Source organism: Polyodon spathula, chromosome 12, assembly GCF_017654505.1.
Source record: "Polyodon spathula isolate WHYD16114869_AA chromosome 12, ASM1765450v1, whole genome shotgun sequence".
Classification (NCBI taxonomy): Eukaryota; Metazoa; Chordata; class Actinopteri; order Acipenseriformes; family Polyodontidae; genus Polyodon; species Polyodon spathula.
This window is the reverse complement of record NC_054545.1, coordinates 32646432-32664128: the sequence shown is the minus strand read 5'-3', so window position 1 is coordinate 32664128 and position 17697 is coordinate 32646432. Positions and strand designations below refer to the sequence as shown.

Genomic DNA, 17697 nt, shown 5'->3' with positions numbered 1-17697 from the left:
GGTGACATCATTGTTGCTCTAAATCAGTAATCTGTGAACTGTGAATATACTGTACAATACAGTGACAGTTAATTTGGATTGCAGTTTCATAACTCTCTAATTATATATTGGTGCTACGTTCAGCCTCATTCAATGTATGTACATGCATTTGCGTCCCAGTTCACAATGGGTTTAAAATCCTGCAGTAAATGAATGCATTATAATGAGGTTCTTATAGTATATGATATACAGTTTCTTCCAGCATCCAGGCAGTTCACTATATATTGAGATCTCTTCAACCCCACTTTTAAACATCAATTGACAGTAAAACAGGTGAATGCAAGGCATTTCAAAAATGACAACAGCTATTCAGATTGCAACCGAAGTTTATTGAGGATAATTCGTACAACCACTTACATTTCATTTGTTAGCTTCGGGTGATTGAAACATAACGATGAGAAAAAACAATAACAAACAGTGCAGGTACGGTTAACAGACGTATTCAGCACTTTTATGGGTATGGAATGCAGCACTGTTTTTGCATCACTCAGAAAATATGACTTTGCCTCAGTTAGCTTTAATTACAAAAACATAAAAAAATCAAAAAAACTCAATTTGTTCTTTGTGTACGCTACAATATACAGTATGTTGTAAGACATATCAAAACACGTTGCATAACACAGCAATTCTTTATCATGAGTTGTTCATTCAATAATACTATTTACTAAAAATGTCTTGGCATACAATAACAGGAACCAAAGGGATGTAATGTACTACAATTAAACAAATACAGAAAAATTTCACTTATCTGCAACATATTTAATAGTGTATAGTATTAATCAAAGCTCCTAATAGGTCATATTATTAGAGTATGACCAGAAGCAACATTGGCTGGACTTGGAAAATATCTGAATGAAAAAACATTGGAATATATTGTCTCCAATGCAGAATACATTTTTTTGTTTTTAATTAATTAAGCTATCAAACAGTCCTGGTTCAGTAACCCAAGGACCTAGCAACCACAGGATTTACAAGGCTACGTTACATCTAACAGACTTACAGCTCCACCTACTGATGGTACGGCATGTTAACAACGCTATTGACTATTGCAAACTAGTAACTTAAATTGGGACACTGAAAGCTTAATATATATAAAAAAAAAAAGATTGAAAGCAACATTTTTAAATATGCAGTATTCCTTTTCTTAAGAAAGCAGTGTTGAGAGATCCCAAAAGCAACCAGAAACAGCCAGTCAAAAGTGATTTCTGTTGCATTCCTTTGTCACATTGTGATTTGAAAATGAGTAAAATGTTCTACAGTTGGAGCAGGTTTTTATAAAAATGTTGTCCCAAAGGTAAACCTAAGACAGAAATTGCTATAACTAGACATCTGATGTTCACTTTAATTGGAAACACTTCTCTTAAATGGCATCACTTAAGCTGTACAGTTACAATGCTATTAATGTGTAAGCACATATTTAAAATGAATATTCTTGAACAGGCTTTAAACTGGTTATCAGCACTTTCCTAACAAAGGGAATACTGCATTCTTAAAGCTATAGCAGGTAGCATTCGTGACTGGTAAGGCATGAGGCTTCTGTGTTTCTATCAACTTCAACTTAAACCAATCATGTTTCCTTTCCTGGGGGGTATGTGTTCATGCTTTAGCTAAGGGATGTGATATTGGAGCGGCCGCCGGGAGGAATCACAATGCGTCGGCCTGCTGGGCGGATGGGGGTCTCTTCAGATGGGACACCTGCAGAAAAAAATGCAGATTAAACACTGTTCGATATCAGATCGCACTTATCAAACTTCTAATTAGGGTACATATTCCAGAAGCTCAAGCAAGTTATCAGATCTCATGGCTGTATCCATGGCACCAAGATGTCTCAGTGGATCTGTCCTTTTAAATTATCTCCACTATGTGATATATAGCTCAGGACACTGAGGACTACTTTCTTCTCGATATGTGTGAAACATTGCATCAGTTTTTAAAATCACTCCCCATATTCCTGTTTTTTTTTTTCCTTTAATGAATTTGGTTCAGTGCACACTACAAAGGTGGAATGGTCAATTCACTTAATCCCTCAACCTTCCAACCATTTTAGCATGTTGCGTTCGACCGTCAGAAACTAATTGCCAGTCTGCAAATCCATATTTTGTTCAGATTAATGATGTTTTGTATTGGTGGTTTTGTTGGTTACAGACAGCAGCTGATGGAATACACTGGGAGTGTCAGTTATACTAATTAGTGCTAATTGGGGTTTATGAAACCAGCTGTGATAGTATATCTTTTCATTCACATAAAAGGTGACATTTGCCTCTTGTTTTATAAATAAGGGCCATTGGGCTTGATTGTAAAGTAAATAATTCCACCACAGCGGAGAGGCTAATGGCTATAATTTGTCTGTGCCAGCATTAAAGGATTTAATCCATTTAGTCCATTCCTAAAATAAGCAGGGCAATGCCACTGATCCATGGTTCAAGCAGAAAAGGCAATGGACAGAAATGTAATTAAACCCGCTAATAATGGCACTTCCACTGTCCGTTTTAATCAAGATATGTGTACTGCATATGCAGGATATATATATAGAGGGTGATTCAAAAGTCACTACACAAGTGGTCAAGTTTAAATCGTGTGAGTAACTTCTGTTTCTCCATTAATTAATAAATGTGCTCATCCCATTTGTGCTTTGTCTTCTGAATGGCCTTTTTTGTGCAATACCATTCTTCAAACTATGACAGAATTGTTTAACACCCTAATCAATCTCCACAACTAAATGTTGAAACTTATCACATTTTTTAACACACACAATTGCATCCAATTAACTATCTAGCTATCTGTGCATAGCTTCTCTCTCTCTCTCTCTCTCTCTCTCTCTCTCTCTCTCTCTCTCTCTCTCTCTCTCTCTCTCTCTCTCTCTCTCTCTCTCTCCAACTGGTCTTTAACATAGGTTTTTTTGTTTAATGTCACAGTTACTGTAAACATCTGTGGTAGCTGCAAGTGAAAAAAAAAAAACTGGCCACATTTCCAACCCTGCTTGTCAATCTGCAAAACCACAGTCTGGGATTGAGCTCATAAGGTAAAGTTACAATGCAGCTAGTGGAGTCTAGTGTGCTGTACCATATGTTGTACATCATCTGCATGGCCTATAAAAAATATATCTGGTACTAACCTGTAAACGACTTCTTCGCCACAAAAAATTAAATCAAATATAAATCATAATTTATGCCATATGTGACATATAAAAGGATTAATACCCATCACATTATAAATTACCAGACACTCCACTAGATATAACGGGCTCAGACATGAACATACAGCTTTTGATCCAGATTTTATTTTAGCTGTTTATTGTACACTGCACTTGGAAACAGATTATTGTATTGTGGACCAGTCTAGCAAATAGACTGCTGACTTTGCTTTGGGCCCCTACATTTATATCTAAGTAAGTAAATTCTGGTAATGTCCTTATGTTTGGGTCAAGAAAATCCAAACGGTTGAAAATAAAGAGATATGCTCACCCCGGTGTGCAGGGTTACCTGCTAGACTGAATCCAGAATGATGAAGGTTCCTGATTGGTGGGGCCTGCTTGGTCGGGGAGGTTCTGGCTGAGGCAGCAGGAGTTCCTCCTCTCGACATGGGTGTGAATTCAGAAACTGGGCCATCGTACATCCCCCTGGGGACAGCCCTGAGTACAGCCAGCTGGAAATTAAACACGCTTCATTAGTATCAGTCACTCCAGGTCTGAACACTACTAGGGAGTGGACAAATAAAACCCAGATTTGGAGGACGCGCTAGTTGAATCTGGTTCACTGAAATCCTGGAGTCGATTCGAGGACTGATCAGTAAGGAGATTTAGCGTACATCAGCTTTTGAACTTTATAAATCTTGATTGCTGGCACGTCACAGTGTCACGGTTAAAATACCACTACCACTGTAGAAAAGCAGCATTCCTATTTTTACAATGATGCAGTGTAGCAGTCCCTAGCTGTACAAGGCTGGTACTAGAAAGGTTGAGACTGCAATTTGATGGGAGTTTAATTTCTCAACTTGCAAGTAGTGTCTACTCTGCACCACTAGGTGGCAGGCAGACTACCGGAATGGAACATCTCATTCTGAGGTTCTAGGTTTCATTTGATCCCCATGCAGATATTATACTGGTCTGTGGAGGGTGATCCTGAGTTTAACCTGGCATCTGCAGGTATGGTCACACTGCTGGTTAGTAATGGTCAGCCGCTAGAGATTCACATATGGTGTGACTGCACACTGCCACGCAGCAAGCACTGATCTGTTTCCCAGATAAAACCGATTTAACAAGAAAAGGAAATTCACATCTGCACAAGAAGCTTTGGTAATGTTATTGGCGGAACTCTCTTACATGAATCAATTTAAAAAAGAGCTTTCTTTGGACCGTAATTGGATCGGCTCTCACTGCTGAAGGATATACTGTGAAGAATGCCAGCCAATTAAAAATATGTATCTGTTTATCTATCTAATAAACATCATCTTGCTCTTTGAAATATCTCTGCACAAATAAACCTTAATTCAGACTTGACACGTTAATCTATTTACATTAAGGAGAACCACAACCACATGACGTTATATAAGAGTTCAAAAAGTTGTCATGGAGTCTGGTTTATGCACTGTACTGAAAATGCTGGTTTGAATTATGTCTCAGTACATTTTTGACTAATGTATGTTTGGCTGTGTGTATACAAATAAAGGAATGCAATTTATGCTGATTTCCACCCAAGATCTTCGAGACAGACTCTCTCCCCGATGACATGGACATAAATCTGCACTCTGACTATTCAGACTTAGCAATGCAAATGCAAATTACAGCAACTTTGCTGCCAAAGGAGCCGTTATTGGTTTCCAATAGCGATATCCTGACCTCTGAAACTGTGAGCCCAATTCTCTAAAAAGCTACAGGGGTTCTCTGTAATTACCTATCCAGCTGTGCTCATAGGCAGAATCTCCCTGTCTCAGCATCCATTAATTTATAGGACCTAATGAAGGGAACTGACCTGGGAGACATTGACCACAGTGCCTAGCAAACCACACAGTGTCTTTGAGCTGTTTGCTATCTGTTTAATAATATTAAACTAGAAGAGTAGTATAATATTAAACTCGAAGCTGCTATCATATATATATATATATATATATATATATATATATATATATATATATATATATATATATATATATATATATATATATATATACATATATATATATACACAACAATTTGTATCCAATAATATCACCATTAACCCTTTGTTCTATCAGGTGTTGTCGATATTGCAGCTATTTATTTTTTTACTTTTTCCTGATTGTTTATCATATTTTTTTTATTCAAAACATCAAACATATATAAACTAGGGAATCAAGTTTTATTTGGAAACATTTGTCAGGAGAAAAAAAAATTGTTTCTTCTAAACATCGGAGTGTATCCAGTTCATGCTCCCTCTTTCAACAGTGCTGGTGCTGACTGAAATGTGTGGCCTATTGTGGAAACAGAAAACCAGCATTGTTGCCGGAGGGAGCGGTATCTTTGATACACTGTAATCCTTAAAATATGTTTTTTTTTTCCTTCTGGTGAATGCTCCTAAACTGAGAAATGTTTTGCCCAGTGTATTTGTATATGACACATGAGGTGTGATTAACAATCTAAAATGAGCCGGCAACATGTTTAAAAATGTCATGCTGAGATACGGTAACGCTTTATATTGCATGGCAATAATTAATATTAAATAGATATGCAATTGCATATGCATAACCAAATGTCAATAGAAAATGTAATTGCATATCACGTCCATTTATATTATGTTTTGTTACCCTTGAAAATCTGTAATAATTTCCCATTGTTTACATGTTTTTAATTGAAAATACAGTTAATCTGACTTAAATGTTAATGGAAAGTAATAATTGAATGTAAATTTAATATCAATTGCATATCTATTAAATATTAATTTATGCCACACAATATAAAGTGATACCTGCATTTCTTCTAAACTTTGCAGGGTGTTCTGTAACACTTTAAGTCAAACCCTTCTTGTTTTAACGAGACGCGTCTTACCTGTTTCCTGGCTTTGACACGCTTGTAGGCGTAGTCTGGGAATGGAGCGCAGGCAATGAAGCGCCCGCTTCCCTGAGTGGCGTGTAAGGTGCCATCCTCCAGCACGATCTTCCCTTGGCAGATCACCACCAGAGGAGCCCCGCGCAGCTCCATCCCTTCAAACACATTGTATTCAGTAGCCTGGAAGAGAGGGGCCGGGAACAGTGACACTCACTTTACACCTGTGACCTGCCATCCACACAACATAAAATGAAGATTCTGTGTCCATTTTTGTTTTTTGAACTAGTGTTCTTATTAGCGATTGTTTTTTTCTCAGTACATTATATTCCTGCCAATTTACAGCCATTTACAGACAAAGTACATGCACTACACTGCACTAATTTATAAATGGGCTTTTAAAAACTGCTCCCATGGTCATATTTTAATGAAATTTAAACTAGCTTCACATATCTGCCACAGTTTAGAACAACTGAACCCAAAGCGGTTCTATACAAGCACATATCATACTCTATCGGTCTATCTAAACAGTGGCTCATCTCAATACCACCACTCTACCATTTATCAATCCTGATTCTTCAACACACTGCAGTTCACTGTATTTGTTAAGAAGTGGTTCAATGAATCACCCCAGCTGGATTTATATAGGAGTAAAGCAGTATTTTGGTCCACAGCTGTTTAGATTATTAAAATAGACCCCTCAGGTATTATTATGTACTCAGTTTCAGTAGGAAGGCCCAGCATGTGTACAGTGGGACTGCTTCTGCATACCAAGTGGAGCCCTGAAACATGGTAACATTAATGGCCCTGTCTTTGTTTTTAGCAACATATGATGTAAACTGTTCCTTTCAGTCCTGTTTTTCTATTCCTTTCTTGGCATAATAAAGATAAACAGCTGCAGTTGTATGTACAGCTGGAACAAATTAGTTTGGAAAACATGCCAGTGTTCAAGATAGCTGTCCTGCAATTCTGTCCACTGCTCCACACAGCCAAGTTTGTTCTAGATACTCATGCACTGAAGGATAAACTGCCAAATATGATTTCATTATCAGCCCTTGTTTTGCCTCTTGCCATATAATGATTGTGTCATCATGTAAGATCTATCCCTGGTGGCATTTTATTTATTTTTTATTTTTTGGCAACTGTACAGCCTTTTGGAACACTATCAAACCTTAGAGGTACTTCACGCATGCGGATTACTGTTCCAAAAATTACAAATTATGGATATATATGCACATCTCTAGGCAGTACATTTATATTGCCATTATTAATATCAACCAATGTTTGTATTTTCACTTAAATAAATACGAGCCCTTGAAAAGAAAGTTGCAATCTGATTTCTCTGCACATGGGGAAGCCTTTGGCCACCCTACCCAGTTCTCCATCAACATAACCAGGAAATTCTGTAAGCCAGACAGACACCGGTTAACTGTGTCAAGGTAAGATTGTTTTTTCTCTCCACTCGAGAATCTCACTGCTGGTAGAGAAAGACTTTCTTTTTGGCAGCATGCTCAGAAATAATTGCTTCTATCGAGTGGTGAATTCCCCTCAGTGCTGGTATTGATGTTTGTGATGTCCTGCAAGACTTCCCAAGACCACTTACTGTTTGGTATATGCTGCACACATTACCAAAAACGCTAATCAACACCGACAAGATTATCTGTACTTTAGTATTTGGTGTAAACAATAAAACAACTTGTCTCTGTACAGACTTTGACATTAAGGAGATGTGTTATGCTTTAATTGTTTAAATATGTTGTTTTCTTGTTGATAGGGTAATAAAGAATATATGAAACATTTTATTCTTGTTTGCATGCCCTGAACGTTGCTAAGTTTACTCTTTTATTTTAGCTATCTTCATAACAATGCCTGGGTTACACTGTATAATGCATTTAATAAAATACAGTACTTCTTTTTAAAATAAAAGCTATCCCTTTAACTTCATAGGTATATCTTTTTTTAAATCACTTGTTGTCATTTTTACAGCTGGCTAAATGCTTTGTTTTCTCGGTATCCTGAAATCCCCAAATCCCCAAATCTTAATTATTAATGTGTTAGCATTAACACAAATGATCATCGACTTTAACGCTTTGCAATACCTTATCTTTAAACAGCTTTTCTTACCGAATGGTGTGTTTTAGCCGAGACGGTCCTCACCACATCCGAATCCCAGATAACCAGGTCACTGTCCGAGCCCACGGCTATTTTGCCTTTCCTGGGGTACAGGTTCAGGATTTTGGCAGCGTTGGTGCTAGTAACTGCCACAAACATGTTCTCATCCATTTTACCAGTGACCTGGAAAAAGAATGTGTAATGATCAGCAGTGATCCCTGATCAAACCATTTTGTTTTTCTAATACCTTGCACCAGTTGCCTGTAATGCTGATTGCTATTAAGCAGCCTTGAACTGTACCAGTATGTGATGCCAAACTGATCTCATTAAAGTTTTGATATTATAATCTGATTTTTAACATCATACGCTAGAATATAATACGAGAAATAAACAAATCTGATTATCTTTCTTTTTATCCAACAAAATGTTGCAATAGCAAACCCCATGACCAGGTTTTCAAAAGCTTGAACTTACCACTGCCTTATCCCAGATGACTGCCATTCTTTCCTCAACGCCATTGACTCCCTCTGGAATCTGAGTGAAGTCATCCTTCCCAATGGCCTTCTGTGCTGTGCTGAAGGTACAGTGGGCACTCCCTGATACATTCAGGTCCCCACTGCAACACCACATGGATAGTTTTGACAGTATTAGAAAGTGATATGCAATTTAAGTACAACACAGCAACACTTTGTGGTTTGAAAACTTGAAAGAGATGTTACAAAAAAAACTCTTCTGTGCTGTACAACAAATGCTATGAAACACTGTCTTATGATGCTACTTGTGGTTCTATCATTGATGAAGTGTTACCTACACTGTTCTGGTTCTATCATTGATGAAGTGTTACCTACACTGTTCTGGTTCTATCATTGATGAAGTGTTACCTACACTGTCCTGGTTCTATCATTGATGAAGTGTTACCAACACTGTTCTGGTTCTATCACTGATGAAGTGTTACCTCGCCAGTAGAGAGTTCAAGTAGTCCGGTGTGGTGGGATCAGGACTCAGAGGTGGGGATGTCACGAAGGCAGCTGCCTTGGCCCAGTTTTTACTCCAATAGTGCGTCCCATCTGTGCCAAGGCTGGCTGTGATTGGCTCTCCAAAGACCACATTGCCTTGGAAAACAAATAGTCATGAAAACCTCAGATAAACACAAACTTAACCGTTGAGAATCAGAAAGACTACTGGAGTTGCTGGCAATAGCAGCATTACAAAATGCAAAACAAACATACAATACAAATTCATAAACCCAAGCCAAGTAAAATTCAGACCAACGTACCAGCATATTTTATTACAGCGTGATTTATTGAAATTAATGTCTGTCATGACTTTTAGGAAGAATGCCATATACATTTTATGTCAATAAATATATAAACATATGTCTCTAAACTGGCCTATGTATCCATTAAAAGCTTTCTTGTATTTAATTTACACAAAAAAAAACAACCCAAAAAACCCCCATTCAAATTAAAACATAAAAGCAGCCCAAGGACCATCACCATTACAGTGCCTACGTCATGATGTTTCAAACACTACATTAATATCTCCTCCCGCAATCTGTAAATAGGAACCTACTCTCCTGAAGGCCAACAGGAAAGACTCTTTTCTCATCATGACATGCAGAGTGGAATGTCAGAAAATGGAGCACTAAGTGGTGCTGAAACCTGTTCTGTTTCTGAAGTATTCCAACCTTGGAAGGGTTCCATGTCTAGAATCTTTCCCTTTGCTCTCATTCGTAAAGCCACACCCCTTTCTCAAACCAAAATACAGTACGCTCAAGAAACAGACTAAACCAGGGTGTAAGCAGTCTGGTGAAATGACTTGCAACGGTTGTACTGCAAGCCCAAAAACTACTGCAAGTGCCAAGTGTTGTCTGCTTTAAAGGCACAGTGCTGCCAGTTAGGAGCATTTGAAGCCAGAAAACCCCAAACGCCCAATGTATTTTGGGACCATGTGGTAGTCTGTTAATTGACAATCTTGTTAATTGACTTTCAGACATTCAACTCTGTACAGATCTACCATAAATTTAAGCTCATCAAAGTCAAGAACCAAAAGTACTAAAGTAGTAACCAAATACTTCAACATCATATGAAAACACAGACAAAGACACATGAATATTTAGTCTTAAAGTTTCTTACATTTTGAACTACTGTAGAGCTGACTTTAAAATATATATACTTGTAAATGTATCTGCTTCAATTAAACAAAAATCAAACCTTTTTTCCTGGCCTGTGAAATGATGTCCGCTGCACTTTTGCTCATGACTTTGGACACATACAGAGGACAGTTGGTTTGGCTTGCGATGGTGATGGCGCGGAATACAGCCTCAGCCTCAAGCTGAAGAGAAACGAAAAAAAAGTGCATTTTAAGCAGTCAACATGGCTTCTGAGCCACACAAAGTCCACCGGGACTCAGGAACGCTATTTCAAGGGCCTGCTAGTTTTATATGAACCTTCTTTGATAAGAAGGTATGAACTGAATTACGTGATTGGAAAGAAACTTTCATATGACTTTTCTCAATATAACAAAGGATATGTTTCATAGACACAGTGCCTACTGTATTTTAAAAATGACATCCTGAAAATGCAGTATTTATCAATACATGCAGTAACATTTTTAGCCAAGCATTAAAGCAGTAAAAATGTACCTCCTCGGGTCGACTCAGCACATGACCCTCTGGACCTGTAATCCCCATATCTAACATGCGGACTTGCTCCTAGAAAATAATTGACACATAATATTAAGCTCAGTTTCAATTTTAATGTAGTGCACATCAATGTATCTTGACAGAAAAATGTAACATTTGGAAGCAGAACCATATATACATCTAATATATATCTTGTGTTGCAATGCTGGAAGCAACTCACAGTAGTTTAAAGACATGTGTTAACTGATACCTGTGCAATGATCTCTCCGTTTTCAGCATGCACTTGCACTACAGCCCCCAGTTCTCCCAGGAAGGTGAAGATCTCATAAAGCTGAAAGAGAGCCGGTATTCACATTCTGTGTGAGCTGATACCAGTGCAATCAATGACATCATAATATTTTTGTTAATGACAGGGGGGCCTCAAGTTAACAAACACTAGAAAGAGAATTTCACCCATTTTATTTATTTTAAATGTCTCTTTGCCTTACAACAGAATTCACATTTTATTGTAACTGTAAAACAAATTGTTGGAACATCTAAAGCACCACATATGTCTTTGGGAATGTAGATTCATAGTTAAAGCCACAGAATATTTTTAAAACCAGTCTCGGAATTGCACTGTACCTCGCTGTTGGTCATCTGATACAAATCCTTGTATGCCATGTAGACCAGGAAAGAGTTAACTCCTACAGAAAGAGAGGAGACATGCAGGCAGCTGCATGAGGAGGAGCTACAACACCATCAAGCAAAGTGCATGCATACGGCTAATGGAATGAGAAGATGTTCCAGCAGATATCTGCTTTCATTCCCCAGTTCATAGCAATTAAACCAGAGTCATCCTGAGCTACTCTGGGCTCAGCTGCAATTCAGGTGTAGCTGCTACTGGACATTTATGTTTTTAAACTGTTAAGCTCATCTTTTCCCCCCATAATTTTACAAATTCCTCATAAAACTGATCCCAGGAACACCACACCCTCCTACACAAGTTTGTTTATTTTTGTTTTAACCACAAACGGCCAACAAGTCTAATGCTCTTTAACCCTTACACCTGTACTAACGCAGTCCATATGGGAGAACATTCTTTATTTTCCCATTCTGCAGATTCAACGTATTGGTTAAACCACTTCTAAAGTTCTCTGCTTGCTGCTGAGAAACACACTGTGACTGCGCCCTCAACCACCTGCTTCTCTCTGTGAGCCATTAACGGCAATGTCACTCCCAAACAGGGCTTTCTTACAGGAGTCCAACCTAAAATAGTGCCTGGGTGCCACAGCTGTATATGAAGGATGAGGAAAAGCCCTTTTCTACAGTGGACTCCAATGACGTACAGAAAAAATGGTGGTTACATTGAATAGAAATAAGAACAGCTTTGTTTCTGTTTCTGGCTTTGTATGTAAGTTGCAAAGGTCATACACAACAGCACAGAATGGCGGCTTAGCTGGCTTTGTTGTTCTGGAACTCTAAATAGCTGCTGCTTCTGAAGCCAAGCCTCTGCTCCTTGGTTGTTTCTGTAGAGGGCAGGGCTGCTCAGAGAAAGTCTTTGTAAAGGCAAAAGCCACTCAAATAAGCAGCCATTACTGCAGGCTGTGGAGACAAGCACATGTGTGCCCTGCTTATACTTCAGTCTTTCTGTAACGAATGCCAAGCATAGTTTTTTGCCATAACTTCCTACAACGGGATTGGTGTCAAATAATTAATAAACTATTACATACATTAAAAAATTAAACTGTCCCTTATGTTAAATATGGTGTAAAATTAAGATAATTGGGCATCCAGTGCATTTTAGGTATTTCAGTTGGAAGTATCTAAAATATAAAGACCTTTTTCCTTGATAAGGGTCTCCACTTCCTGCTTAGTGCTGTCACTCCAGTGAGTGATGTCGACATGCAGGGAGTAATCGCAACACGTCTTCTCGTCAGCCCATTCTCTCCATCGCTCAAAGGCTTCAATAAGGCTGGCTCCAGGCTCTGGGATAACATGGTCAACTGAAAGAAATGAAAAAAAGAACTGTTTTACAATGCAGGTCCACTGCTGATAAAATACATATGGTAGCAATGTGAAAAGGATCAATTAAGAATTAGCTACCACAGTATGTGGGTTTCTGTATCTAGGCCTTTGGTCAATGCCATTCAAACAGCTGTGGTTGTCAGCTTTGGAAGAATCAGCAGCACTGGGTGCTGTGTGAGTTAGGTCAGCTCGGAGTTAAGCTTGCTCTCTCAAAGAGATACTTAAGTCAACCGCAAAGGGGTTTACAGTAGGCCTGTGGTTTGGAATGGGATTCTGTATAGAAAATCCTGGTGGATGCAAACCAGCTGTAATGTTTAAAATTACATTTACCTGTTGGGTTTGGCTTCTCTTTACTCTTTACACTTCTCGCATTTATGAAAGAATATATCTGCCTGCTGATGGTAGCTTTTAATAAGTATTAATTGTTTATTTGAACAGGGGACATATAGATAGGGGACAGCTAGATAGTTGGTCGGATGGGATTGCCATGCTCATGTTTATATGGTTGTAATTTAACTGAGATGGACGACTGGACCAGCTAAGAAAGGGTATAGTCTCCGCTCTTCAATCCAGCCACTAGGCCCTCTGGATTATGGATTGCAAGCCTGTTGTACAGCCAATCATGTTTTACAATGCTGCCCTGTTCACCTGCATTCTGGTAAAGCCTGCTGAACGCTGGTAGCATGTTTTTCTTACCGATCATAGTTGTGCCACCAGCCAGTGCTGCCTTTGAACCCTGGAAGAAATCATCCACAGTGCTAGTTCCCCGGTATGGCATCTGTAGGTGAGTGTGGATATCAATCCCTCCAGGTATGACCATTTTCCCATTGGCTTCAATGGTTTTAACACCTCCTGGAACAATTAAGTTATCCCCAAGCTGCCTGTAGAGGAAACAGATTTGTCAGTTACAGTATTCGTTTATTTGACATCTAGATACATTTACATGCGTGTAAAATCTGTGATTCATTTTGTAAGCAATCAGGCATACAGTAATAGGGTTGTCTGACATGTGGTAGCTGGTTGGTAAATGGCTGTATTTCCCACAGGTGCTGTAATACAGAGTACATAAAACAATGTATGTAATTGACCAATCTAGGACAGAGCAGACAGTAATCCAATGGAGAAAAGAAGCCAAGTTTTAAGTGCTCCTTAACCCTGCTTAGGCATTACACTTTTTGTAACTTTGTAAGTACAGTATTTAAGTGTTAAGCATTTTGTGAATAATGCATACTTAATGAGACCATCTTCAATGTAAATATCTGCGTAGAATGACTGGTCGTCATTTACAATCCGCCCTCCTTTGATCAGAAGCCTGTCGCTCTGCAAAAACAGAAAGACATCCAGTCAGCATTGGAAATATGCAACATATCTTATTTTCATAGCATTTTATGTGTATGTAGCTCACAGTCCAACAGTTTTACTCCTAACTAAACTGCAACAGTCATTGTACACTAAAAAGGAGAGAGGCAACTACAAAGCAGAACACTATTATAGTAGTACTGTTAATAATTTAGTTTAAGAAACTGTTATACACAACCAATTGAGCGTCTATACATGCTTTATAAAGGACATTTTAATATTAGACTGTCATTGCTAGTAAAAAATGTTAAAAGCACATTTTGCAAAACACTAACCACGAACCGAACACAGAAAGGGAAAAAAATCTCCTATCTAAACACTAAACAAAACTTTTTTTTTTCTTTTTTTTTTTTAAAGCACGGCTATGTTTGATTCATTCAGTTTTCAAATAAATTCGTATCAACTTAATTGCAATTTTAGCATGCAGTACACACTGCTGTGGTAACAGTGTGTAGAAAGAACCTTAAACTCAGAATCTTAAATCTGTGAATGTGTTGTGTTATGTTATATGGCTTTAAGGAAAAAGCATGACATGTTGATGCATTTGTGAATATTTAATAGATTAAAATCTCATTCGCCTACACAGTAACTACAGAAAGGTGTTTTAATACTCGGATCACGCATTTGTAGTAAAAATTCGCCTGCAGAAAACCTCCAAGACTAAAATAAAAACTGCGTCCTGGCAGAGCGCTCAATGCAGATGGAAACCAGCCAAAATCTGCTAAATGTGTCATGATTCTTTCTACAGATTCAAAAACCAGACCTTGGGTTGAACAGCCATTCTTGCCAGTTTCAAATAAAAAAAAAAAAAATAATTTCACGCTCTTTTAAATAAAAGTCCAGTCCTTAGCCCCTATGAAAACCAGCCATTAAATATTTTCTCACCAGCAGATCACGTGATATGATTTATGTTAAACTTCGCTGCCAAGCTTTGGAAATGTTCTGTTAGTTTATACATCCTGGACACATGTGTGGCCATTTTAGTCAAACACAAACTCACCCGGTACAGTAGGAGGATCAAGAGCTCTAGTTAAAAGGCCTTAACCTTTGGAATTACAGTTCGTTTAAGCAGACTACAGCGGTCTTATCCTGACAATGTTAGCAATGATCAAGATGTACAATATACCATTTTTGGCATTCTGAAACATGTAAGTCAAATTTCAAATGATATCTGATATGGGTTCAATACAGGGATGGAAATAAGACTCCCATTGCATAACAGTTTGATCTATTCCTGGCTTTACTAGGAGTTTAATAATATGCACCTGAGCTTATTACGTATACACTGTGGCTAATCAAACTTGTATTAAAACCTGGAATGGGAGAAACTGCTATGCAATAGGAGTCTTATTTCAATATATACATTGGGTACATGGAAACACAAACGTACAAACTTTTCAAGATTGTTTTGCAATGTTAACAATATCTAAGTGTGTGGTCAAGATGAATCCATCTTGGGAAGAGTTTAATAATAAGTGTTAGTATGAGTTCTGAGGTCCCCACGGTTCCACCATGCGAGCAATATTGGAAAATTGCTGAAGAAGTTTAACAAAGCTCCAGCTGCCATAGGAAAAGCAGTCTGAAACTCCACTGATCCATATGATAACACAAGCCAATTAAAATTAAAACAAATGCTGCTCAAAAGAATTCTATAGGCTTACTCTTTATGCTGATATCAAATGACTAGGTCATTTAAAAAGAGTACTGGAGCATGAAGACCACATTCTGTGCTGTGAGAACCAATAGTTAAAGTGGACCAGTGCACCTGTTTCAATCTCGGGAATCAGTGTTTCAGTGTTCAGTAGGAACATAATATCAGGTCATAATCAAACGTAGTGATGTGAGAGTGACTCAGCTCAATACCTTTGTGTGCAGAGATTGCAGTCAGTGCACAAGACTAAGGGGGTTCATTTCTATCACGTTTTCTGACCAGCTGCTGCATTGTTGTTGCATCGAGATTAGCCTATCCCTTGCTTCAGGTGTGTAGCTCCTTTCTACTGTTGCTTCCTTAGCATTCCATTTCCGCTCCGGTCCCTTTACGCCCAGCAGGGAACATGTCTGGTGTCTTTCAATGTAATTTACTGTTGATTCAGCAGCACAAAGCCAGACATTCAAATGCGCCTCAGTTCATGAAGATCACAGTGACTTTATGACACACTCTGTCCGTGCATGATATGCAGCAGATTGAAGACCATGACATAACGTCTACAGTAGGAATAGCTGGTGCTGAAATTATTATTTTTCAATTAGTGAGCGTAGAGCTGAAGACTAGGAAAAACCGAAGCATATATGAGGAAATACAAATGTAACAGAAGGTCTCTCTCTCTCATGTTCTCTCTCCAGAACTTATTGACGATTGGGTTATAATGAATGTTCTGTTGGAGCTGTCTAATGCTACCACAAAATGTCATGTCTTGATGTGATTTTGTTTCTTCTGTTTTTAAGTCACTGCAGTTTCATTACGTTAGGAAACATGGCTTTCAAATTAAGTTAGAAAAACCAATATGCTACCAGTTAAACTTGATATATGCAGTTCAGTAAAAAAAAAAAAAAAAAAAGAAAGAAAGAAAGAAAAAAAAAGTTAACCACTTAATTGAATCAATGTCAGGCAAACATTTTAGAAATTGAAAAATTTTACAAACCAGCTATTATACAGCTATTGTGAAAAGCCAGTATTGTGAAATGACAGGAGCCCTGTGGCTGGCAGCCATATTGGCTCAAGAATGGGGAATCAGCCTGGGCCAAGATGGCCACCCTTTGCACAGACACATGGTCTTAATTAGGGTAAAAATTTTGGTGTCTTTCTGGGGAGGTGATTGCCTGATTAATCAGTACGAGAATGCAAGACATGCAGTTCCTGGCTGGCTGATCAATCAGTCACTTATCTCCTTATAAGTTTAGTTTAGTTCTCCCAGAGGGAGATCATATTTTGATTTGTGTGTTCGTTTAAACCTATTGTTTGTTCATTACTCAATAAAAGTGCGCAAATATTGCTGAACTGTAGTTTTCCGCCGCTGGGCAGCCTTGACCGCACGCCACTGCAGCACAAGTACGCACAGTCAGACTCTAAAAGAGTATACAAAACAACATAACCTACAGGGATGTTTAATATACTTTTTCTACTTAAACTTTATAGCCATATTAACAGTTTGTTTATTAACATGAGTGGGAAGTATAAAAACCACTTCACTTTATGGCTCACCATGACATATGCTACTGCTCTATATCCCAAATTGCAACAGACTGCTCTCTGTACAGTTTATGAGACCAGACTCATCCAATCTTTACAAAGCCACACACTTAAAATAATGTTACAACAAGCAGAAATATATAGGCTATGCACATTGAACCAAACAATTAATTACTATTAGGAGATGTGTATAATAAATCAAAATTCATGTATAGACTCAATCCAGTCATTTTCAGGTCTCTACAGAGGTGTTTGTTATTATTTCAATACAAGATTTATAATGTACTCTGAATATCCTTTCATTGGTTAAAGCACTGTAGGTGAAAT

At 38.1% G+C, this 17697-nt stretch overlaps 1 protein-coding gene across 4 annotated transcripts in view; it reads right to left on the bottom strand.

Annotated features, from left to right (window-relative positions):
• Positions 1-951: 951 nt before the first annotated feature.
• dpysl3 (dihydropyrimidinase like 3) overlaps positions 952-17697 on the bottom strand; it is a 28620-nt gene continuing 11874 nt past the window's right edge. For 2 of the 4 annotated variants that reach the window (XM_041266118.1, XM_041266120.1), the window contains exons 2-14: positions 14053-14141; positions 13518-13702; positions 12635-12799; positions 11439-11500; positions 11065-11145; positions 10815-10883; positions 10384-10504; positions 9126-9282; positions 8645-8786; positions 8183-8353; positions 6062-6241; positions 3504-3684; positions 952-1734 (exon numbers count right to left, since the gene is read on the bottom strand). In XM_041266118.1, the coding sequence (XP_041122052.1) occupies positions 1643-1734; positions 3504-3684; positions 6062-6241; positions 8183-8353; positions 8645-8786; positions 9126-9282; positions 10384-10504; positions 10815-10883; positions 11065-11145; positions 11439-11500; positions 12635-12799; positions 13518-13702; positions 14053-14141 (1695 nt within the window). In that variant the 3' untranslated portion in view covers positions 952-1642. The remainder of the gene's footprint in view (positions 1735-3503; positions 3685-6061; positions 6242-8182; positions 8354-8644; positions 8787-9125; positions 9283-10383; positions 10505-10814; positions 10884-11064; positions 11146-11438; positions 11501-12634; positions 12800-13517; positions 13703-14052; positions 14142-17697) is intronic. The other 2 variants (XM_041266119.1, XM_041266121.1) reach the window with 1 other exon arrangement.